General features: G+C 55.9%; 1 protein-coding gene across 1 annotated transcript in view; it reads left to right on the top strand.

Annotated features, from left to right (window-relative positions):
• DAB2IP (DAB2 interacting protein) overlaps nucleotides 1–20,773 on the top strand; it is a 120,413-nt gene extending 99,640 nt beyond the window's left edge. Inside the window, 11 exon segments of the mRNA XM_038549475.1 lie at nucleotides 2,200–2,344; nucleotides 2,430–2,574; nucleotides 4,972–5,208; nucleotides 6,832–7,033; nucleotides 8,705–8,883; nucleotides 10,882–11,770; nucleotides 12,475–12,586; nucleotides 12,589–12,626; nucleotides 14,586–14,779; nucleotides 19,636–19,723; nucleotides 20,606–20,773. Coding sequence (XP_038405403.1) covers nucleotides 2,200–2,344; nucleotides 2,430–2,574; nucleotides 4,972–5,208; nucleotides 6,832–7,033; nucleotides 8,705–8,883; nucleotides 10,882–11,770; nucleotides 12,475–12,586; nucleotides 12,589–12,626; nucleotides 14,586–14,779; nucleotides 19,636–19,723; nucleotides 20,606–20,773 — 2,397 coding nt within the window.
• The last annotated feature ends 2,420 nt before the right edge of the window (nucleotides 20,774–23,193 follow it).

Here is a 23,193-nt window from a genome sequence, read left to right as displayed (position 1 = left end):
GCGTGATCAAGGGAGTCCCACGTCAAAGGAGTCCCACGTCATGGAGCCTGCTTCTCCCTCTGCCTGTGTCTCTGCCTCTCTCTCTCTCTCTCTCTCTCAAGAATAAATAAATAAAATCTTAAAAAAAAAAAAAAAAAAAAAGGAGCTGGGCCTCTGCCCTTTGGACATGGTGTGGTTTGAGAGCCAAGTGGCCTGTGATGGAGGTGAGGGACCACCATGTGTCAGGGTCTTGAGCCCTTGTAGTCTGGGTCGGGGAGAGACTCAGGTTGGGGGTCTAGGTGCTTAACTCCTGTCAGGGACCCCTGTTCTCTTCCCTATTTCCAGAAGTCTGTGGCCCCCTTCAGGCCACCGCTACCTATTTGACTCACGGGGTACCTCCAGGAGAGGGACTTCCTCAGCATGGTCTCCATGTGGGGAGACTGCACTGTTTCGTCCTCCTGCCACAGCCTTCAGACTTGACTAGGATGGATGGACTCTGGCTACCCTGTCCCTGATCTCCTGGTCAGAACAGAGGGGATACTGGGAAACTGAGTGAACTGAGGGAGACCCTGGCCCCCGGAGGGAGTGAGGGAGGCCTCTGCTGCTGCTGCTGCTGTGTCTGTTTTTTCACTACCCAGCCCCCGAGGGCTGCCCTGGAAAGCCAACTACCATCTGCAGTGAATTTGATCTTAGGGCTCATGGTGCTCGCCGTAGATGGAGTTGGAAGCCAGGCTCCAGCTGCCCCAGGTGGGCCTGGGGAATTAATAGGCCCAAGAAGCTGGGGTGATGTGCATATCAGATCCCCCTCTCTGAACAGTTGGGAACTCATGGAGCATTCTTGGTGAGAGGCAGAGTGTCTGATGAGGGCCCTTTAGTCCCAAGGTAAAGGTTGTGTGAGTGCCTTCCTGCACTCTCCTGGGCCGTGGCTGCAGAGTTCCTGTTCTCGGATTCCAAAGGCTTCTCCCTGCCGTTCCCACTCCAGATCTGGCCCAGGGAGCTGTGTGTGGACTAGGTCAGGTCACTTCTCTGTTCTGTACCTGTTTCCCGTGTTGGGATTTAGCTCTCAAGAGCTCCTCCTAATCCCAGCCTAGGCCTAGCACCCAACCCAGGAGTTGCGGAAGACCTGTGAACGTGAGCAGGAGCCCAGTGGAGTTACAAGGCCCGATGCAAGACTTGCCTCTGCTTCTGTGTGTCAGAGAAGGGGGCTCTCCGGGTTATCTATAGGGCAGGAAGAGGTCCTCAGGCTATGTGTTGTACCCAGAGGCAACGGCCACTTCCCTTTCTCCCTGTGGCTCCTACTGTTCCTCCATTGGCAGGTCTCCTGCTCCCAGAACTCAGTTCTGTATCTCAAGGGCCACTTAGGATCTCTAAGGACCCAAAGTTGTGCATAGTGGAGTGAGGCATTTCCAGAGCACCAGAGACCCTGGCCCCTGCTGGGTACCTTGCCACCTCAGTCACCTTCCCTTGGGTCTCTGATTCTGTCTTCCCCTCCCTCAAGTCACAGGCATGGCTGAGGGAATGAGGAGGCAGGGGCTCCGAGGGAGGCAGGTTCACTGAACCACATCTTTGCAGTCAGGAGGGAGGGCGTGGGCTCGGGCTCCTCCCAGGGTCCTCCGGTGATGCTGGTAGGGGACCCATAGCCTCATTAGCTTCACAGCTGCCTTCCAGAAGTCTGGGACCCACAGCAGTGAGGGTCCTTACCACCTTACCACCCAAGCTGAGGACTGTGTTCTCGTCATCTGAGTCCCAGCCCACTGCCTTCCAGGGGGCATCTGGACAGCTTCCCCCTGTGGGGCTGCGCAGAACAAGTCTGTCTCATGTGGGAGACCCCAGCAGAGTGATGGGTGGGTAGATATTGGCAGCTGCTTGTATGATGGAGGGAGGGTGGCCTGTGTCCTCTCCAGTGCTGCTGGCGATGAGAAAGAGGTTCTGCCCTGGTCCCCTGGCCAGGCCTGGTGCGGTGGATCTGACCACGGCACGGTTGGGTAATGGCTCCAGGTGGCATGCTCTTGCCCGGGACTGCCTCCCCCATTGTGTCACCATCTCTAGGTGTCTGCCCTCCACAGGCTGCTCTTGCTCACCTCCCAGCGGCCCCCAAAGGTGGGCACCAGCAGCACGGCAGCAGAGCAGCCTCAAGAAGTGAACACTTCCGGCTGCAGAGCGGGTCTGGGATCCTAGGGTCCTGCCTATGTCTGCTCTTCTCACCTCCTGCCTTCCCAGGACTTCCTGACGGACCTAATGATGTCAGAGGTAGACCGCTGCGGGGAAAACGAGCACCTTATCTTCCGGGAGAACACGCTGGCTACAAAGGCCATTGAAGAGTACCTCAAGCTGGTGGGCCAGAAGTACCTGCAGGATGCGCTAGGTAGGGCAGGTGCAGGCTAGCAGGTGGGCAGAGTGGGGCCGGGGCGACCAGTCCTTACTTCTTCTCCCTGCCCTCCTGACCCCAGGTGAGTTCATCAAAGCACTATATGAGTCAGATGAGAACTGTGAAGTCGACCCAAGCAAATGCTCTGCCGCCGACCTCCCTGAGCACCAGGGCAACCTCAAGATGTGCTGCGAGCTGGCCTTCTGCAAGATCATCAACTCCTACTGGTCAGTACTGGGCCCCTTCCCCAGGCCCTGCCCCTCCTGTGCCAGGGCACCCGGGGGGTGTTGGGCGAGGCCCTTCGGCTCCATCGCCCCCAACTTGTAAACTACAGAGGGGAGGTTTTTTTTTGTTTTTTTTTTTTTAAGATTTTTATTTATTTATTCATGAGAGAGAGACACACAGAGAGAGAGGCAGAGACACAGGCAGAGAGAGAAGCAGGCTCCATGCAAGGAGCCCGATGTGGGACTTGAACCCGGGACTCCAGGATCACACCCTGGGCCAAAGGCTGAGCCACTCACTCAGGCGTCCCCAGAGGGGAGGTTTAGCAAGGGCACTGCTGACACAGCTGCAGCCTCACATAGCTGCCACGTGGTGGCTCTGGGATTTTGGAACCCCCCTCTGCCTGGCCCCCGTCCTGGTCCTTTGTGGGCTCTCAGATGTAAAGGAGTATCCTGGAATATATGCAGGACATGGTGTTGAGAATCTGGACAGGGCAGTGTACCTGTCAGTGTCTTAGCAGACCCTGTCTATGTGCCAGGCACTGTGGTAGGTGCCGGAGCTGCAGCACCAGGGAGCAGGGCAGCAGGGCCCTGTTCAGGTGTCCCCCACTGGGGCAGGGGAATGGCTGCAAGCGAGACCTCTCAGCCGTCCACAGGGGTGCCACCCTGCCTCCTCCTCCGTATCTTACTCCTTTCTTTGGCAAGGCCTCCCTCACCCCATACTTTCACCTCCACACACTCCCTCCCTCCCTGCTCTAAGGTCTTAAACCTGCCTCCCCTCTGTGGCCCCCCTTCACTGTATCAGACATGGTGGTCTCACCCACCCCTCCCAGGCACCTCTTTCCCAACCTCTGCCACAGCCCTAATCCCATCAGAGTGGGGCTATGCCTGTGTCCAGATCTGTTTCTCACGTGTACCTGGAGCACACTGGAGGCAGATGAATCCACTAGCTCGGGGTTGGACCTAGGAGGGCCCGGGAATGGTTTGCTGCTCCTGAAAGACAGGCAGAGTTAGGCTGCGAGGTGAGTGACAGCCTTGGGAAGGGAGTGGAGGCAACAGCCAGAGCCACTAGAGTGACTGTCCTCCTGCCGGCTCCCTCTGCCCCTGGGCCACACAAGGTAATCCCCCTAGGGCCAGTTTGGCCCCTTGGGCTGGGCCAGATGACCCCTGGGCCTGGGGGTGGAGGCATAGCCCTGAACTCTTGGGGAATGTACTTCCCACCTTTGGGCTGGGCTGTGCATTCACCCTCTTCCTCCTGTTCCCAGAGCAGACTGGGTGTGGGACGCAGAGAAACATATCCGTGGACAATTTTCCATTTCCTCTTTCTGGTATTTGTCAGAGGCCCAGAGGCACCTTTCCGTTCTGGACAGGGCCGCCAACAGATGTTGCTCAGCAGCTGCCCCCGGCCTGGTCTTGTGTAAGGTACTTTGAGGGCCTGGGCTGGAGCCCCTTCCCTTCCCCCCATCTCTCCAGCACACTCCTATTAGTTCAGGCACATGCACTGCACGGAGCCCACTGGGCAGGTGCTGAGCTTGCCAGGCAAAAGCCTTTCGAGTTGATCAAGGCTTCCTGTGGCCTTGAGATGGTCCCGTGAACTTGGCAGGGCAGACCCTGTTCTCAACGGAAGAGTGAGGGAACTGAAGTTCAGGGGAGGCCAGGCACTTGCTCAGAGTACCCTGAGCTAGTAACAGAGACAGTGTAATGTCCACAGAGTGCTGGGGCCCGGCATGCCCAAGGGTGGGAGGTGTGTCTTTCAGGGTGAAAAGATAGGAAAACCACTTAAAGATTGGTCAGGGGGCCCTGACTGTGGCAGGCTGCAGGTGCCCAGCAGAGAGAGCGCCCAGCTGGGTGCCTGGAACCCTGCCCACCCTCACTGGGCCCCACTGGGGAGCTCACTGCCTCCCATTTCCCTCCCTGCCTAGAAAGTAGAGAGCTGTGTTCTCATCTTATCCCCATCTTGATCATTCTGGTGTCCGGGTCCTGGACATTCAAGCAAAAGGAGTGAGTCTCAGCAGCCAGTGATGGCATCCAGGGAGCACTAGTCTGTTCCGGTTGTGTTGTCCTTTCCCTGCCCGGGAAGAGCCTCCTGCCTGGTGTTTGAGGCAAAGGGTGAGGCCCTGTGGCAAGCTCGCTGTTGCCATCGGCTCTGGTTGGGACGGAGACCTGGCTCCTGTGTGCTCTAGCCTCTCTGGGCCTGTGCCTATCCCCTGCCAGCCCCCCTTTGTGGAGAGCCCTCAGTCCAGCCTGGAGCTCCCGTGGCCCTGCTCCTTCCACCAGGCACTCCCTTTGCCCCCACCGTGCTGGGTGGCTCCCCCGCGACCTGGCTCACAGGCTGTGTCCAGGCTCTGAACCCTCTGCCCCAAACCCTGGCCCAATGACCGCCTCCCACCTCTGTCCCTGCAGTGTCTTCCCGCGGGAGCTGAAAGAAGTGTTTGCCTCATGGCGACAGGAGTGCAGCAGCCGCGGGCGGCCGGACATCAGCGAGCGGCTCATCAGTGCCTCCCTGTTTCTGCGCTTCCTCTGCCCAGCCATCATGTCGCCCTCGCTCTTCAACCTGCTGCAGGAGTACCCCGATGACCGCACCGCCCGCACCCTCACCCTCATCGCCAAGGTCACCCAGAACCTGGCCAACTTCGCCAAGTGAGTGTTGGGCCCCCCCGTGGGCAGAGTTCCGGCAGCATCTGGAGCCTCTGGGATGGCCATGGGTCCTTGTGCCCTAGAGTTGGGCTGCACAGTGGTTCCCGCTTCTGTTCCTGTTATCCTCAGTTCTTCCCTTCCCCGTTTTGCAAAATAAAATCTCCACACCTCATCCTCCCCCTACAAAAAGTACATGGCATTTGGATATGTTTCCTTAATTTTCAAAGGTGAGAAGAGGAGGTATTTTTTCCTTCTGCTGTTTTGAATTAACGTTTTATCATAAGGATTATCCCGTGTACTTAAAATTCATAAGCCTCATTTTGCAATGAAAGACTAATACACCTTCGAGGGAGAATGACCCATGTTTCTTTAACCCGTCCCGTGTGATTGAGCTCTCAGCTTGTTTCAGACTGCCCTTGTTTGATGCCGTGAAAGATGTCTTTGCTCATAAAGCACTTCAGTGTTCTCTGCTGTACCTTGGAGTGAGTGGATGGAAACGGAAGGGCTTGTTCACAGTGTAGTAGATGGAGCCCCACAGCAGGCCTCCCTGAGTCATAGCTGGCCCCAGCTCCGGCCCCCTACTTCCACATGGAGAGAGATGTGGAATAAGCAGCAGAGCAGTGAGAGAGAGACACGCAGGCCTCTCAGGAGGCCCCAGGCTGGTTGGCCTAGGAGATGTACCCCCTGCTGCAGGTCAGGAGGAGGCAAGCAGGAGCAGAGGCGGGGCAGACCCTGGGAGGGCCGGGTGCTGGCAGGATGAGGCACCCTGGCCTTCCTGGTTCATCACGTGCCAGGCCAGGAGTGGGAGGTGAGACATAAGTGGTCAGCAGGGCCTGGAAGTGCAGGCAGGGGAGTGGGAGCCACTAGCAGGCTTGAGGCAAGAGGGAGGCTAGCCCTCATCTGTTCTGCGTCCTGAACCTGTCAGCCTGCAAGCCTGGGGCATGAGGGTTGGAGGGAGCACAGGGGGAAGCTGAGAGACAGGATGAGAGAGAGGGTAGCCGTGGTTCCCTCCCACAAAAGAAACTGAGGTGGAAGTGTTGGGGGGCAAGGGGTGGCGACGCAGGAGCAGTGGCCACAAGGTCAGGGGTGACTGGAAGATAGAGTCAGCAGGTCTTAGCAGCTAGAGAGGGAGAAGCTGGACACCACCAGGCTTTTGGCTCAGCTCTGTTGGGGACGGTGGTATCCTCACTTAGGATAGGAAGCCTGGTGGAGGCGGGCATGGGTTTTGGGGTGACAGAGCTGATGCCAGACTTGGCCAGGCCAAATACAGGGGAAGTGCCCATGGGTGTACACATCTGAAAGCTCAGCAGAGAGACCTACCTAGCATGCATTGAAAGTCAGGTGTGCACTAAGCCATTGAAACTTGGAGGGAAAAAGGAAGGAGATTGACTGGCAGGGAAAGAGGAGGGAGGTCTTATGAGGAAAGGCCCAGAAAAGGGGTCTCTGGGCTTAACCAGCAGACCAGAGGGCCCTGAGTCAGAGCAGACCGGTCAGCTCGGAGAGAGAGTTGTAAGGGAGGCAGCCACAGTGGGCGAAGAAGGGTGGGAGCTAAGGAGGCAGGGTGCCTCAGAGAAGGGGGCTCCTGGATGGGGCCCAGGGCACTTACCCAGTCTGCCCTCCATCCAGGTTTGGCAGCAAGGAGGAGTACATGTCGTTCATGAACCAGTTCCTGGAGCACGAGTGGACCAACATGCAACGCTTCCTGTTGGAGATCTCCAACCCCGAGACCATCTCCAACACAGCCGGCTTCGAGGGCTACATCGATCTGGGCCGAGAGCTATCTAGTCTGCACTCACTGCTCTGGGAGGCTGTCAGCCAGCTAGAGCAGGTGCCTGGCCCCATGGGCTGCGGGAGGTCAGGGGCTGGGCTAGAGGATGCCACAGAGCTGGGGGATGTTCCTCCAGACAGACTGTTGGGGTGGGGGGTAAAGTGTTTGCCCACCCAAGTGCTGGAGCCTGAGGTTCCAACCCAGGCCCTGTCAGCATGCACTGGGCGATCTCTGGGGCCCATTTCCTTGGTGGGGAGCGTCGCATTCACTCGCCAGCTCCTGCTATGGCGGCCCACTCCGCACAATGGGGCTTTAGCTATGCCTCTGCAAACTCCGCATCAAGAGGACAGATTGGGGCATGAGGGCATGCTCTCTACCTGTGAGAAATGCGATCATCTGTAGCTGCTCCTCCAAAAATGTCCTCATTCTAGGTTTTAAGGCCACTGAGGTGAAAAATGTAGATTCTGAAGATGCTGCACGTATCAGGCACAAAGGGGACCTTTCCGGAAGTGCCCTTGACCATCCGTTGAAAATCTTACTCTGCTGCAGCCACCCAGCATGCGCCCTCCGTGGCATGGGGTTCCACTGTCGCCCCCGTAGCCCCAGCCCACACAGTGAACGGGTTCTTGGCAGCAAGGGCCAGTCCTGCCAGACTCCACCTCTAGAATATGTGGTGCTTCCCAGGCTTTAAGAGGCTGCCTTACAAAAGTAGTTACTGCCTAAACAAGGTTGGAAGGTGTCCCTGCTCTTGTCCCATTTCCCAGAGGTGACCACTCAGGGCTCTCCGGTGTGCAGCTTTCCTGATATCTCTGTACGTGTGTTAAGTACGCACGCAGGCACTGCATTCTTTTCCCTTTTCACTTGTGTTAGAGTGAAAACTCTTGGGGGCACCACAGCGTGCATCTCTCACTCACCCTGTTGTCGCCCTCTCACATCAGCACGTACTGCACCGCTGCTGTGACCCTTCCGATGGCCGCACACAGGCCCCTGCACTGCTGCTGGACACTCGAGTCCGGCCCAGTGTTTCTCTGTTGCTGTCACTTCTGCTTGCGGATGTCCGCTGCCCTTTGGCTGTGAGAGGCGCTGGAGGGTGATGGCCATGGCAGTGAGGCCAAGGCTCTCTCTTCCTCCACCGCTGCCAGCACCAGCCACTGCCTACTGAGTCCCTGTGCCGACCTCCAGCCTCCACATCTGTAGGAGCAGGCAAAGGGAAGGTGGCAGGTGCCGCCACAGCTGACGGTGGTGCAGCAAGGATTTCAAATCCAGCTGTTTGCCCCTCAAGCCTGTGCTGTGTTGACTGCGTGAGTTTCCACATTCTTTTTGCACAAAGTCATGGAAGCCAGTGCATAAGCAGAGGACCATTCCAGAAACCTCTCAGATAGGGAGGTGTCACTGTGGCAAATTCTGAGGTTCCACCTGGGCTCCTCTCTCTGGGCACAGAGATAGGACAAACACAGGTTGAAGGCTTGGGCTAGGTCACCATTTCTTCCTTTGGGCCTTTTGTGCCCCTCCCCCACCAAATAGCTGAGAAGCTTGGAGAAAATACGCATTTGCAGATTCCTGTCCTTTTCAGCCACTTTCCATACCTGCTGGATCTCACAGGTCGGGGAGGGCAGGGCCTGCCTTCCCAAGTTGCTCCTTGGCAATTTTGAACCACAGCAGCTGCAGGGCACTTGGCCTCCCCAAGTGGCTGCCCACAGATCACACCTGACTCTTGCTGTGTATTTACAGAGCATTGTGTCCAAACTGGGGCCCCTGCCTCGAATCCTGAGGGACGTCCACACAGCATTGAACACCCCAGGCAGTGGGCAGCTCACAGGGACCAACGACTTGGCCTCCACTCCTGGCTCTGGCAGTAGCAGCATCTCGGCTGGGCTGCAGAAGATGGTGATTGAGAATGATCTCTCTGGGTAAGAGCTGCTGGGCATACTGGGGGTTATGGGGTACACATGCAGACCAGGTGCAAGTGTCTGCAGTCTCAGTTGGGGAGGAGGATGTCTACACAGGTGTTTATAAAGTAAGCTGGATGAGACCTGAAATGTTGGGCAGGCTGTAGGCAGGGAGCCTCCATTTGGGAAAAATCAGGGAAGGCTTCTTGGAGAAGTGGTACCATATTGGGTTACTTAGGAAAAGTAACATTTTTATTGGTGGAAAAGGCATTCAACATAGAGGAACTAGCACAAAGCCTTGGGGAGAGATTTGGAGAAATATGCTCTGTTGCAGAGCCATTACCGATCCCAAATATTTCTAGATTACCCAGGTGTGTGATTAAAATACTCTGTGGTCTTTCCTGGGTCTGATCAGAACCCGCAGAAGTGGCACCACAACGTGTGTGTTTTCAGCAGGAGCCCAGGTGACTGCAAGGCTTTGAGGCTGGGAGCTCGAGAAGCTAGGAGAGGTGTTGAGGCCCATCCTATAGTCTGAGCCCTCAGCCCCAAGCCCTAGTGCCCTGTAAATAAAGCATGTAGTGAACAAGGAGGCAGAATGGTCTCAAATTTTAATGTCAAAATGAAGATATACCTTTGAAAGACTTGGTGTTTATAGTGAACCATTTATGCCTCACTCATAGACTCCCTCCCTCCCTCCCAGGGGCCAGGCTGGGGCTTGTGAGGCAGCAGCGACAGCAGGCTTGTGTGCGGGCGAGGGCACTGAGATCAAGAACCTAGGGTGTGTGGTACATGGGACTGGAGCCCAGGACGCGGCCAGAGATGCAGAGGCCTAGATGCATTTCCCAGCTCCCTCGGAGTCTGGGGGGTGGCGGGGGGGGGAGGGCATTCATACCACCTGCCCCATGAAGCAGAGCAGTTGAGGTGAAGGACACACCTTGGTTAAGAGGTAGCCAGGCACGTGGGTTCCCAGCAGACCCGCCCTGGGTGTGCAGGAGGACAGCCAAAGCCCGTGTCTGGTCTGGCTTTCTCTGGTTACTTCTGCTGGTATCTAGTCCCAGGTGCCTACAAAGGCCCCACCAAAGGCCCATCAGCTGGGCCTTGGTGCTTCCTCTCTGTCCCAGGCTAGGCCATCTCCAGCTCCCCACTGTTGGATCCCTACCGGCTCAGAGCCCTGTTGACCCCCACGCCCCACAACCTTCCCTCCAAAGCCCACCTGACCTACCACATTGTGCTTTCTAAGGAGCCAGCTTCCAGGGAGGGGCCGCGGAGAGGCTGGGAGGCTGGGGGAGGGTAGGCCTGCCTCTGCAGGTGCAGACCCTCCCTGCCTGAGTCACGTCTTGGATCCTTCTCTGATTCCTTGTTTTTACCAGGAATAGCAGCCCCCGCCTGCCAGTCAGACAGAGGTGGCGACAGGAGGCTGGGCTTGGGGCGGGGGGCGGGGCTTCACCAGGTCCCCACTCTGGTTGTCAGTCTGCTGAGGAACAAGAGGGAAGAGGCAGCAGGAGCCCCTGTGGCTTTGAAGTCAGGGTCCTTAGTGCAGGACCCTTGGATAGTAGAGAGCCACTGCACTGCGGGTTTGGGTTTAGCTAAGGGGGATTTTCCGGAACACTCCGGGCTTCAGCACCCGGTGTCCCAAGGTGCAGCTGAGGTGGGAGTGAGCACGCCAGGCAGCCTGGCCTGGAACTAGCAGCGACAGCCCCTGGAAGAGAGGTGCTGTACAGCAGCAGCTCTCCGGCCCCTCAGCCCCTGTGGTGGCTTCTGGGGGGTGGGGGGCGGGGAGTGGGGGCGCTGCCGGGGCTGTGGTTTGGTACTGCAGCCAGGCCGCTGGTCCCAAGCTTCGCCCACTTCTGCAACCCACGCACCTCCTCTCCCTGCCCCCTTTCCCCCTCCCCTCACAGCCCTGGCTCAGGCTGCCAGGCCCTGGCAGGTTGGCAGGGCTCTCGGTCTGGACCCGCCTTAGCCGCATTCACAGTTCTTCTCTTCCCCCTTCTTTCCCTGTGTGTGCTTGTCTCCCTGCAGTCTGATAGATTTCACCCGGTTACCGTCTCCAACCCCCGAAAACAAGGACTTGTTTTTTGTCACAAGGTCCTCCGGGGTCCAGCCCTCACCTGCCCGCAGCTCGAGTTACTCAGAAGCCAACGAACCTGATCTTCAGATGGCCAATGGTGGCAAGAGCCTGTCTATGGTGGACCTCCAAGATGCCCGCACACTGGATGGGGAGGCAGGCTCCCCGGCAGGCCCCGATGCCCTCACTACTGATGGGCAGACGCCAGCATCTCAGCTAGCGGCCGGGTGGCCAGCCCGGACAGCCCCAGCAAGCCTGGCGGGGCTGGCGACAGTACGGCGGGCAGGCCAGACACCGACCACGCCGGGCACCTCCGAGGGCGCCCCTGGCCGGCCCCAGCTGTTGGCGCCACTCTCCTTCCAGAACCCTGTGTACCAGATGGCGGCTGGCCTGCCACTTTCGCCCCGTGGCCTTGGCGACTCTGGCTCTGAGGGCCACAGCTCCTTGAGCTCCCACAGCAACAGTGAGGAGTTGACGGCAGCTGCCAAGCTGGGAAGTTTCAGCAGTGCCGCCGAGGAGCTCTCCCGGCGACCCGGGGATCTGGCCCGGCGGCAGATGTCACTGACTGAGAAGGGCGGGCAGCCCACGGTGCCTCGGCAGAACAGTGCTGGCCCCCAGCGAAGGATTGACCAGCCCCCGCCCCCGCCCCCGCCCCCGCCTCCTGCGCCCCGCGGCCGGACGCCACCCACCCTGCTCAGCACACTGCAGTACCCACGGCCCTCCAGTGGAACCCTGGCATCCGCCTCGCCTGATTGGGCCGGCCCTGGAGCCCGGCTTCGGCAGCCGTCATCCTCGTCCAAGGGTGACAGCCCAGAGCTGAAACCTCGCGTGGTGCACAAGCAGGTCAGTGCTGTTTTCTGAGGGCAGGCTGCGCTCACAGGCGGACAGGCTGTCACACCCCACCCATGTTGTGCTGCTCCTCCTAGTCATTTCACCTGTACTCAGCTGCCATCCCATGCTGAATGATGCCACACTCGGCCCTATCCCACCAACATGCCACACACACCACCTCCCCTCTTCCCCGGAGCCCACTGGCCCCTGTGTGAACCCTTTGAACCAGGGACAGTGTGGCTTCGGGGTCTCTCTGCCACTTCCCCAAGGGCAGCTGGGGACATGAGCAAAGAGGGAGGGGTCCATCGGTCTCGTTCCAGGCCTCTTAAGGCCCCACCCAGGGTAGGAGTTGCCCAGACCCTCAGCACCCCTGCCTTCGTGCTCTGAGCTGGCCTCCAGGTCTTTCATGTCACCCTGGGCCCGCACACAGTATATGGGACGGATGTGCTCTGGGTTGAATGCCCGCCTGCCTGGCTGAGCTCACTTGCTCTCATCGGGTTGGCAGAGGGGGGGCACTCAGGCCACCTGGGCTCTGGACTCCGCCCAGGCTGCCATCCGGGGGTGGGAGTTCCTGGGTTGGGGACTCTATCAGTAGCCGCCTGGCCAGCTGGAAGTCCCCTACCCTTGCCATGTCTCTGAGCTACTTGTCCCAGGTGACTCACCTGGTGCCACTGCCCTGCCTCCCTCCAGCCCCTCACAGCTGTGTTTCATTGTAGGGCCCTTCACCCGTGAGCCCCAATGCCCTGGACCGCACGGCTGCTTGGCTCTTGACCATGAACGCGCAGTTGTTAGAAGACGAGGGCCTGGGCCCAGACCCCCCCCACAGGGATAGCTAAGGAGTAAGGAGGAGCTCAGCCAAGCAGAAAAGGTAAAGCCAGACCCTGGCAGTTTGGGGCAGGGCGGGGCTGCCTGTTCCTGTTTCACTGGCAACATTCTCTCCCTTGGAGCCCCAACTGAGGGGTGCTGCTTGTTCCCTGGGTATGGCCAGTCCCCTGTCAACCCCTGTCCCCCATGAAGACAGCAGCCAGTGGACTGGAAGAAAAGAAGCAAGAGGGATTTAGCCTAGTGCTGAGGATTCTTCTACAGGCTGCACATGGGACTCACCTGGTACTAAATCCAGACTCTTGGGACCTGGTCCTCAAACCTCTGGGGGAGGCCCCTTCCCTGAGTGCCCTGGCCACTAAGCTTCTGAGAGTCTGGGGCTTGAGGACTGGGAGTGCCGAAGAGGCACATGGAGACCGTCACGGGGAGCTTCGTGCCTGAGGAGGCAGAGAGGTGTGGGTTCCCAAGACAGCTGGGAGGGCCGCCCCCAACCAGGCCCCCCACTCTGGCTTTGTGCCTGTCCAGAACCTGGCTCTCACCCACTTCCTGTCTCTTACTCCTAGGGGAAAGATGGTTCTAAAATATCCACATTCCACCCCCACGCACATTTCACATTTAGTGGGGCAGTCGGGGGGCTTCTGTCTTCCCAAATTGTCTTCCCAAAGCTGCCCCGGATCCATGGCTGGTTCTCATGTCCTCCTACAGGCCAAAGCCCAGGTAGCTGCAGGACCCAGTGCCAGGCCACCTCAGAATGGCAGCCACTCCTTCCACCCAGATGCCCTCGCCTCAGCCCTGGAAACCCTTTAGCAGCCTCTCAGGCAAGGGTGTGGAGGTTGGGGTGGCAGCTCTCCCTCCTCCTGGCCTGGGGCGAGGTTCATGTCCATGCTGCATTCCGCCACCCTCTGCCATTCCCTTAGTCTGCTGCATCCACCTGCTTTCACCATAATTTCGTGGAGGGGATGAGGGGACATGGGGCACAGTGCTCCAAGGGCCAGAGTTTGGTTGCACAGCAAGGAGGGCCAGCCTCAGCTCAGGCTCCCTGTGTGAGCGGGGGCACCGGGCTCTGCACCTCTTGGAGGCCCAGAGTCCTATTCATGAACCACAAGGACCGCTCGCTCGAATGACTGCGGGGCTCAGGCTGCAGCCAGAGTGCCCTCTTTCCTTGCTGTTCCTTGGATGAATGAGCTGCTTCTCTCATCCTCTCTGCTATTAACTCTCACAGGCAAATCCTGTTATCTCGATCTCCCTGGAGACCTGGTACTGCCTCTGTCAGGGAGGATCGTCCCCGTCTCTGGCCAGCCGAGCGAGACTTGGGATGGGCCAGGATCATCTCTCCCAGAGCCAGGCTCTCCTACGGGTCCAGTTTTGCTTTAGGAGCTTAGCTTGGGTCTGGACCTCTCACCTGTCTCTGGACTTGCAGCCTCCTTTGCTGATGTGAATTAGGCCTCCATTGCCTGAGGCACAAGGGGAGGCTCTTCCTGCCTTCGCAAAATCCCCTATTGTCATGGTACACGGCCCCCAACTGCTTAATTCTAGTGTTGATTCTATCTTGCCTTTAACCTTTCTCTCCCTGTCCCTTCCCCAGCTACCACCCTTGCTTTAGGGTCAGATAGAGGCTGGGAGGCTAGGATCTCACCCCACTGGTCAGTCACTCCATGGGACTGGGTCACCTTGTCTTCTGGGCCTCAGTTTCTCCTTCTGTAGAGCCCATATCTCTCAGGTCGCTGTCAGATCTTAGTATCATCCAGCAGTGTTTTTTAACATTTGTTTATTATTTAAAAAAAAAAAAATCTATGTCCTAGTTAAGCCCTTACTTCTTGAGACCTGGGTTTGAGTCTTCGTTCCCTCATAGCTGTAAGGTCAGGCCACAGAGGTGGGAGGTTGGAAGGGAGAGAGCCCTGAACGGGGACAGGCTTTGGGTCCCGCCCTGTGCTCTTGCTCTGGCTCACGAGGCTGTGCTCTCTGTCATGGGTGCTGTGCTTATGGCACGCCACCCTCCTGGCAGGACCTGGCAGTACTACAGGACAAGTTGCGAATCTCTACCAAGAAGCTGGAGGAGTATGAGACCCTGTTCAAGTGCCAGGAGGAGACGACGCAGAAGCTGGTACTGGAGTACCAGGCACGGCTGGAAGAGGGTGAGGAGCGGCTGCGGCGGCAGCAGGAGGATAAGGACATCCAGATGAAGGGCATCATCAGCAGGTAGGGCAGCCTTTTCCTGCCTGGGCCAGTTCTGGTCGCCCTACACACACAGCAGGCAGACCTGTGTGCTGCCTTCTTCATCGGAGGAAGGGCTGATCAGCCGCAGGGTGAGCCAGGAAGGAGGGTGCCTCAGGCAGCCCGTACAGTGTGGCACAGGCCTGGAGGGAGTGTGGGGAGTCCCCCCTGGTGTAGCGTGTATTGAGGGTAGAATGCAAAGTTGGGCCTGGCGGAAGCGAGGTCACCAAGGCCCGCACACATAGGACCTGTGACCCCCGTAAGGAGTCCTGTTTTCTTGGTGAGCACTCTCAGGGAAGGTAGGATTGGAGGTGCCTGGAAACACAGTGAAGACCCAGTTCAGGGCAGGAAAAGTAGGGATAAATAGGTCCATTACATTCAGTGAGTGAAGGAGGAGGAAGCATAATAACCCCCAGATTTCTACCGAGAGCATCTGGGTGTCATGGTACCAGTTGCTGAGATGAGGGTCTCTAAGAGAGTAGTTTAGGTGTCCCAGCCATGCCAGTTTGGGATATGTTGAGTTTTAAGGTTCCTGTAGGTTATCCAGGAACAATTTCCAGGGGACCGTCAGCTTTGACACTGACTCTCCTCTCTGTTGACAGCTTGTTTATATCACATACTGTGTTGATTTCCTCCCATTTTCTCTTCTTTCGCTGTTTCCACCCATGGGTAGGGTGGGCACACCCTCATGCGTGTCTGTAGGACATGGGAGTACAGTGAAGGTGTAGCATCCCAGCCATCCATGGCATCCCAGTCATGAAGCTCACTTCTTTATGACAGTAATACCGGTTAGAAGAGGACAGTGGGGGATCCCTGGGTGGCGCAGCGGTTTGGCGCCTGCCTTTGGCCCAGGGCGCGATCCTGGAGACCCGGGATCGAATCCCACGTTGGGCTCCCGGTGCATGGAGCCTGCTTCTCCCTCTGCCTGTGTCTCTGCCTCTCTCTCTCTCTGTGACTATCATAAATTAAAAAAAAAAAAAAAAAAAAGAAGAGGACAGTGGGATTTGACAGCTTGTTTGTTTGTATATTGCAAGAGTCCGTCCTTTGGACAGATTTAGCAGATGTCCCATAGCTAGGAAGTCTCCCCACCTGGCCTCATGTTTTATCCGCTACAGAAACCCTTTCCGGGTTCTTCCTATTTAGGCTGTTTCTCTGCTCCTAATTATTGTTTCACTTACCTGTGGGTTTGTTCGTTGTGGCGAAATGGTTAGCATGAGCGGAGAGCCTATAATCAGGGTGACTGCAAATCTGTTCACTTGACCGCCAGCTCTGTTCTTGGCTCACTTGGTGTGTGTGGTTCCAAGAATGGAAGCACCTCGCAAACTTGCCACCGCTTCCTCATTGTGTCGTCTCTCTGAGGAATGCATGTCCTGAATTCAGTGTCTTACTTAACACATTTATTTCTACTAACCCATCCCAATGTCTTTCCTCCCTAATGGAAATGTCAGTTATCAGTTCGGTTGATAACATCGTTTGAATCCTTGTATACTGGTTTTTCTGTCTACTTGTTTACTGTTCTGTCACTTACCGAGAAAAGTATATTGAAGTTTCTAATCGTAATAATGGGTTTGTGTATTTCTCTTTTGTTTTAGCTTTATGTACAAAAACTCCGTGCATCCACATCTCGGATTGTTATGTGCTGGTGATGAACCAACATCTTTATTGTTATAAAATCACCTTCTTTATCTCTAATAATATTCTTTGCTCTGAAATCTACTTTTTTAATGTTGATCATAAGTATCCCGACTTAATTTGACTAGTATTAGCCAGGCATATCCTTTCTTATACTTTTAACCTACCTCTGTCTTTCTATATAAATGAATTTCTTGTATAGACATCTTATTGCTGGTTCTTGCTTTTTAATATAATCTGGCAGTTTCTGCCTTTTAATTTGAGTGTTTAGACCATTTACATTTAATGTCATTTTCAGTATGTTTAAATCTCTTATCTTGTTATTGTTTTCTGTTCATACCGTTTGTTCTGTTCCCTTTTTTCATGCACTCTTTCGGATTGAGCATTTTTTATGATTGCATTTTATCTCTTACTGGCTTATTAGGCTATGTCTCTGTTGTCACTTCAGGGCAGGAGTTGGAAACTTCCCATAAAGCGGCAGATAATAAATATTTTAGGCTTTGCAGGCCATATGGCCTCTGTAAATGTTCAACTCTGCTGTTTTAGCAGAACTATATGTGTGGTGTGGCTATTTACAAAAACAGCCAGTGGACCCCATAGGGCCCTCATTGTCAGGCTATAATAGTAGGAATTCTGTCATTATTTTCTGTTCCTTTGTACTTAAACTCTCATTTCTTTGGCTGTTTTAAATATATATATTTTTTAAATCACTGATTACCAATAATTTGATTAGGTTGATCCTTGTCATGGTTTTCTTCATGTTTCTTGGGTTTGAGCTCTTAGATCTGTAGGTATACTGTCCTGCCTGCCCAGTGTCTTTTCTGGGAATCCCATCACACATACATTAGGCTGCTTTATATTGTCCCACGTTGCATTGATACTTTGTTTTTTCCTTGTTTTACTTTTTTTCCCCTGTTAAATCTTAGATGGTTTCTGTTCCTGTGTCTACAAGGTTACTAATCATTTCTTCTTCGGTGTCTAATCTATTAATCCTATCCAGTATTTTTTCATTTCATTTCAGATACTATATTTTTTACTTTCAGACTTTCAGCTTGGTTTAAATTCTGTCCATTTCTCTTCTCATCATGCTTATGCCTTCTTCTACTTTCTCAAACACGTGGAATATAGTTACAATAATTGTTTCAGTGTCTACCAATACTGTCACCTATGACATTTCTGAGTCTGTTTTTATTGATTAATTTTCTTCTTGGTTATTACTTATATTTTTCTATGTATCTGTATGTTTGGTGATTTTTGGTTGGATGCCAGACATTGTGATTTTTACATAGGTATGGGATGTTTTGTGTTCTTTTAAATATTTTTTGGGCTTTGTTCTGGGATACAATGAAGTTATTTGGAATTAGCTTGATTCTTTGGAGGCTTATGTTTAAGCTTTTTTGGGGTGGGTCTGGGCAGCCTTTAATCTGGCCTGATCTGGTTTCTGCTGAGTCAGTTTCCTTCTGGGTATTCTACTTTATGTCCCTGTGTTAGTATGTCTTTCTACTCTGCCAGGTAGATGTGTGAACTCTTCCTGAGGTTGTTTTGTTCTGATGTGTCAGTGGTTCCTGCCCCTGCTTGGGTGTGTTTTCACAGGCACACAGACCAGTCCTCAGCCAAAGACTCCAGGGTCACTCTCAGGAGATATGTGGCGTTCTCCCTGTATCTTCCTCTTCTTGGGTACTGCTTCCCTGGGTCTGTTCGACTCCATGGACTCTGTGATGTTACTTCCCTTCTTTTGTTTGGCTTGGACACTCCAGGCAGTGGGCAGGGCTCTGCTTATGTGTTCCCTTCTCTTAGGACACACTGCCTGTTGCTCAGTGTCTGGAAACCATTTTTTCATATATTTCATTTGGTTTTGTAGTACGTTTCTTCTTGTCGTTTGATGGCAGGAGGATAAATCTGGTCCCTGTTATCCAACCCACTGGAAGCATAGTCTTTCTCCCCTAGTGTAATTTGCCTTACTATTGACACTATCCAATGCCGCTCTTCTCTCCATTCCCTCCTCCTTGCCTCTCACAGGCTTTACCCAATGTCTGATCCTCCTGTGACAAGGACAACAGCCCTTGGCATGGCTCCTCACCCCTTTGCCCTGATCAGTGCTTGTTGACTTCTCACAAGAGCCCTGTAGGTTCCTGCCCCAGCACCGTTGACCTCCCCATGCTCTTTCTGTGTCAGGGGCTCAGTGCCTACCCAGGGCTTAGGGCACTGCTCTGCGGGCATGGAGAAGTTGTACAAGTAGAGATGGGCATGAATCCTTGGGAGCAGGCGAGCTTGTCTGAGGAGAGTGGAGAGCAAGAACAATGGGTCTGGGGCTACCCCCTGTGGAGCCCTGACGTGCGGGTGGGCGGGGGGGCGACAGGACAGGTATCTGCAGAGCAGTGACTTGCCAGTTGGGAGGCAAACCCAGAGAGTGTGGGATCCAGAAACTAACAGAAGAGCATCAGAAGGTGGGTGTGAGCCACTGTGATTGACAGGTGTGTGATGAACCAGCGAGATGAAGCCAGGAAGGGTTTCAGGGAAAGAGCAGCTAATGGCAGATGCACACATGCCTTAGCTCTGAGCTTCTGCAGATGGTGTTCCTCCCATCTTCCCTGCTCATTACTGCACCTTCAGACCTTGCTTGTACCCCACCCCACTCTCCTGGACAGTTACCTACTTCCTGTTCTTTGTTCCCATGGCTTCCAGGGCCTCCCATGCAGGGCATGGCCACTGTCTTCCTGTCTCTCTATTCCTGCTGCCTTGTGAAGCTTTCGAGTGATGCAGATCTATACTTTATTCATCTCACTACGTCAAGTGCTGGGCCCATCTTGGCATAGCCTTGATGATGCCAAGTGGGTGGAGAAAGCCCTAGAGCCCTTCAGGGTTTTCATCTTCCCACCCATGCCACGCGCCTTATGACGTTACATCCTCTGCCTTGCTCTGGGAGGTAGTGAAGATCTAACCCCCACTCCCACCCACCGTGGTTCCTGGAAGAACATCAGGAAATGGACAGTTCCAAGGGTTTCTGGGGGATTTGGGAACAGTCTGGAGCATATAAAGTGTAAGGAAAGAGCAGACCCATCTCATGTTCGTGGCTGGAGGCCAGCGGGAGGGGCTCTCCTAGCATGTCCCGTCTGTGCAGGTATGACCACTTCTTCCTACAAGGCCCCACCCCACCTCCTTAGCTCTCTCTCAAGCACTAGCTTGACTGTTCTTGTATCTGGTCACAGGTTGATGTCAGTGGAGGAGGAGCTGAAGAAGGACCATGCTGAGATGCAAGCAGCTGTAGACTCTAAACAGAAGATTATTGATGCCCAGGTGGGTTCTGGCCCTTTGGTCAGCCATAGGTGTTCAGGGCCTGGGGTCAGCAAGGGGGTGACTCTGGCATTGCTACATCCTCAGTCATACTCCCGCTGTAAAAGCCAAGGAGGAACAGGAGGCCGGGATCTCTGATCTGAGAAGTCAGGCTTGGAGGTCTCCGTGTACCACAGACTCACTAGGACAGGCTATGAAGGGTGGGACAACTCCTTCTCTACTTGGTGGGTGCCACCTTTCACCAACAGTACCAGCCCAAGAGTAGAAGCTTTTGGGAGAGGATTGGGGATGGCTTGGGGTGACAGCAGGCTGGGCAGATGGAGCAGGGGGGTTCTCGCTCAGAGCTATGGCTTCCCAACTGCACTGAGAGAGGAGATGTGTAAGAGGCTCTGGATTCCATCCTCTTTAACTGCACTCTTCCTCTTCCTCTCACTCACCTGGGAGTGGGGCCAGGCCTTGCTCTGGCAGGAAACAGCACAGACCAGCCAGGGGCTGTGACCTCTACATCACCCACACACGCATGCATATGTGTGAGGGCACGCACCCCTGGGCTCCGGCCACCCCTGGGGCTCAGGCAGCTGATGGATGACACCACTAGGGCTGTTCTGTTTGGAGAGAAGCAGCGATGTGTGAGAGACCTAGGAAGGCAGGCTCAAGGAGGTTTGGGCCACAGCACTGAGGCTGCGTGCTCTGCAGCCTCCTCCCCAACACACCCATGGCCCCCACCCATGGCCTTGGTACCTTGACCCTGCCCCTTGCACACTGTGTACTCCTGGTCCCCCCACACCTCCCCTCAGCACCCCTGGTGGGCACGCACAGCCCCAGGGACACCCTGTCCCGGTCAGCCCCTCCTGTGTCCCCAGCTCATGCCCTCTTTGCCCCCAGGAGAAGCGCATCGCCTCACTGGACGCTGCCAACGCCCGCCTCATGAGTGCCCTGACGCAGCTGAAAGAGAGGTACAGCATGCAAGCCCGTAACGGCGTCTCCCCCACCAACCCCACCAAATTGCAGATTACTGAGAACGGCGAGTTCCGAAACAGCAGCCATTGTTAACCTGCCCGAGGAGGGAGGACTGGTGGCCCGGGGCAGGCTTCACCCAGGGCCTGGGGAGGAGCGCCCCTGCAGTCACAGCCCCAGCGTGGGGGCGGGAGGCCCAGGCCCCCCCACTTCCCTCCACCTGCGGTCCAGGAGGTACCACGGAGGGAGCCTCGACAGACTGACACTGCGTGGGCCTGCTCCCCTCTCTTCTGGCCCGAGAAGCGAGTTCGGTGCAGGCCAAAGAGACTGCACGTTGGGGGCACAGGGGGCCTGCCAAAATATGTCTCTGTTGGTTATTGAATTTGGTGTGTGTCACCTTTCTTTCTTGATCTGGCTGAGTGCGTGTAGTCCCTACACCCTCCCTAGGGAGGGAGCACCCGCAGAGGTGGAGGATGAAAGAGGTGGGGGCCCAGGCCCCTGCCTTGGGGGACCTGCCTCTCAGTTCCAGGGGCTGATTGGCTGGTTGGCAGGCAGGGAGAGGGTGGGAAGGATGGAGCCATTGGAGTTCCTGTCCCCTGCAGGGCTCCACCCTGAGCACCTGCCACTGCATGCTGCCTGTCCGGGGACCCTCCCTGGCTGTGAGGAACCAAGGATTCACCCCTGTACCTGCTCCCAGATTCCTTGCACCCCCCACCCCTTCCTTATTTGTTTTGCCAAATAGACCCAGTGAGGATCCTGGCTCTTTTTACTGGGCCCTCGTCTCTGTGGGAAGGATCCAGAGCCTCTCTCACTTGCCACCTGGGCCCAGGCTGATACCCCAGGGCTCCCCAAAGCCAAAGATCTGGGTGGAGTTGGCCCCGATGGCGCTGTTCCTGGTACCTGCCCTTCTCCTGGGGCCAGTGCACCAGGGCACGGTGGCCTACAGGGAGTGACCAGCTGGTGCTCCCCCTGAGAGAAAGGCTGATCTTCCTTGATTGATGGTTAAAAGAAAGTCTAATGCCAGCAGGCCCTGAGAAGGTGGATAATTGTGATTTTTTTTCCTTTCACAGTATGCATTAGAAACAAAAGCCCGCTTGCTCGCTTGCTGGAACACAGGGGCCTTTTAAATTGAGCGTGCGCACTGCATGGGAAATAGCGGCCCTGGAGGATGTTAGACTTGCTCCCTCTCCAAGACAGCAGCGGCCTGCACCAGGCCCCGTGTGTGCGGCCGCCTCCTTCTCACCCTTCTCGGGCCCCAGCCGAGGACCCAGGCGCTGCAGACAGGAGAGGGGCACAGCTGGGGCCGGTTTTCCTCAGCTCTAGGCTGTTCTGTGGCTTCTCAGCCCTCCCTGCACCCCCCCCTCCCCTTGCAGGATGTAGATGGGCAGGAGCTGGGGTCTGTCTCGGTCCCTTCCTGTTCCCAGACCCAGCCCTGGGTAATCTCCAGCAAGAGCTGGGTGTTTGCCCCACAGCAGAGCCAGGGCTTTGCGAGCCACAGGAGCCACCCCTCTGCCTCAGCCTCAGGAAGCTGAGGAGACCCTTGGAAAGAGCACTGAGCCCTTCCAGCCCCTAGGGCCAGAGGCACGCCTCTGCCAGGGGCCGAGGTCACCACAGAGCCTACCCGGTTGGGGCGTGCAGGAAGGGTGGCCCAGACCACACTGCACCCCATCCTGGCCCGTGCCCTGGGAGGGGCTTCTTAGATGCTCAGTTAGGCCAGAGATTTGCTGGTGAGGAGAGGGCAGGCCCCCAAGGATCACAGACCTCAGGAAGGCAGGCCACAGGAGCAGGGTCTGGCCCTAGTGATGTCCTCTGGTTTGGTCTTCTCCCCCCACTGCCCTGCCAGCCCTCCCCTCCTCCCCCCACCCCTCTCCCATCGATGCCTCAATGCCTCGTAGAGCAACCTCGGACTGAGCGCCTCTTAGCAATACGGGGGAGGTTCCCAGGGCCCCAGGGCTCGGACAGCAGGGTGCAGGAGGCCAGCGTGGGTCTGGTGCTGGCGGCCCTTGGCATGGGTTGTGAGCTCTCAGGCCGAGAGCCTTATTTACTTAGTGCAAAAACTGTAAAAGTGTACAGACTCTCCACAGATTTTTATCTGTATTGCAAGTCTGACAATTTTTGTAAATGTTCTTGGTGTTCGACTGTAATGTAACTATCTCACCTAATGGTTGTACATAATCCTTTAGTCCTGGTGCTGCCGAGGGCTGCCCGGGACCGCTGCTCTCCGATGGTGTGTATTTTATTTTTTAATCTAGAGAACAGTATTGGGCAGAAGGAAGAAGTTTGGGATCTGGGTGTTGGGGTTTTTCCCCACCCATGGCATTCTCTTGCTGGCTTTGCAGCCTGCAGCCTGGGTGGGGTGCTGGGGACACGTGCCCTGATGGGGTCAGCAAAAGGGCCCCAGTTCCCCTGCCCCCCAACCGTTGTGTCCCAGTGTTGGGCCGTACTGGGGGAGGGCCAGCGGGAGGGGGAGTGGGAGAAGGCAGCTTTGCTCTGGGAAGATAAGGCCCTGGGTTCCC

This window comes from Canis lupus, chromosome 9, assembly GCF_011100685.1.
Source record: "Canis lupus familiaris isolate Mischka breed German Shepherd chromosome 9, alternate assembly UU_Cfam_GSD_1.0, whole genome shotgun sequence".
NCBI lineage: Eukaryota > Metazoa > Chordata > Mammalia > Carnivora > Canidae > Canis > Canis lupus.
Note: the sequence above shows the minus strand (reverse complement) of the source record. Positions and strands in the feature narration are given on the sequence as shown.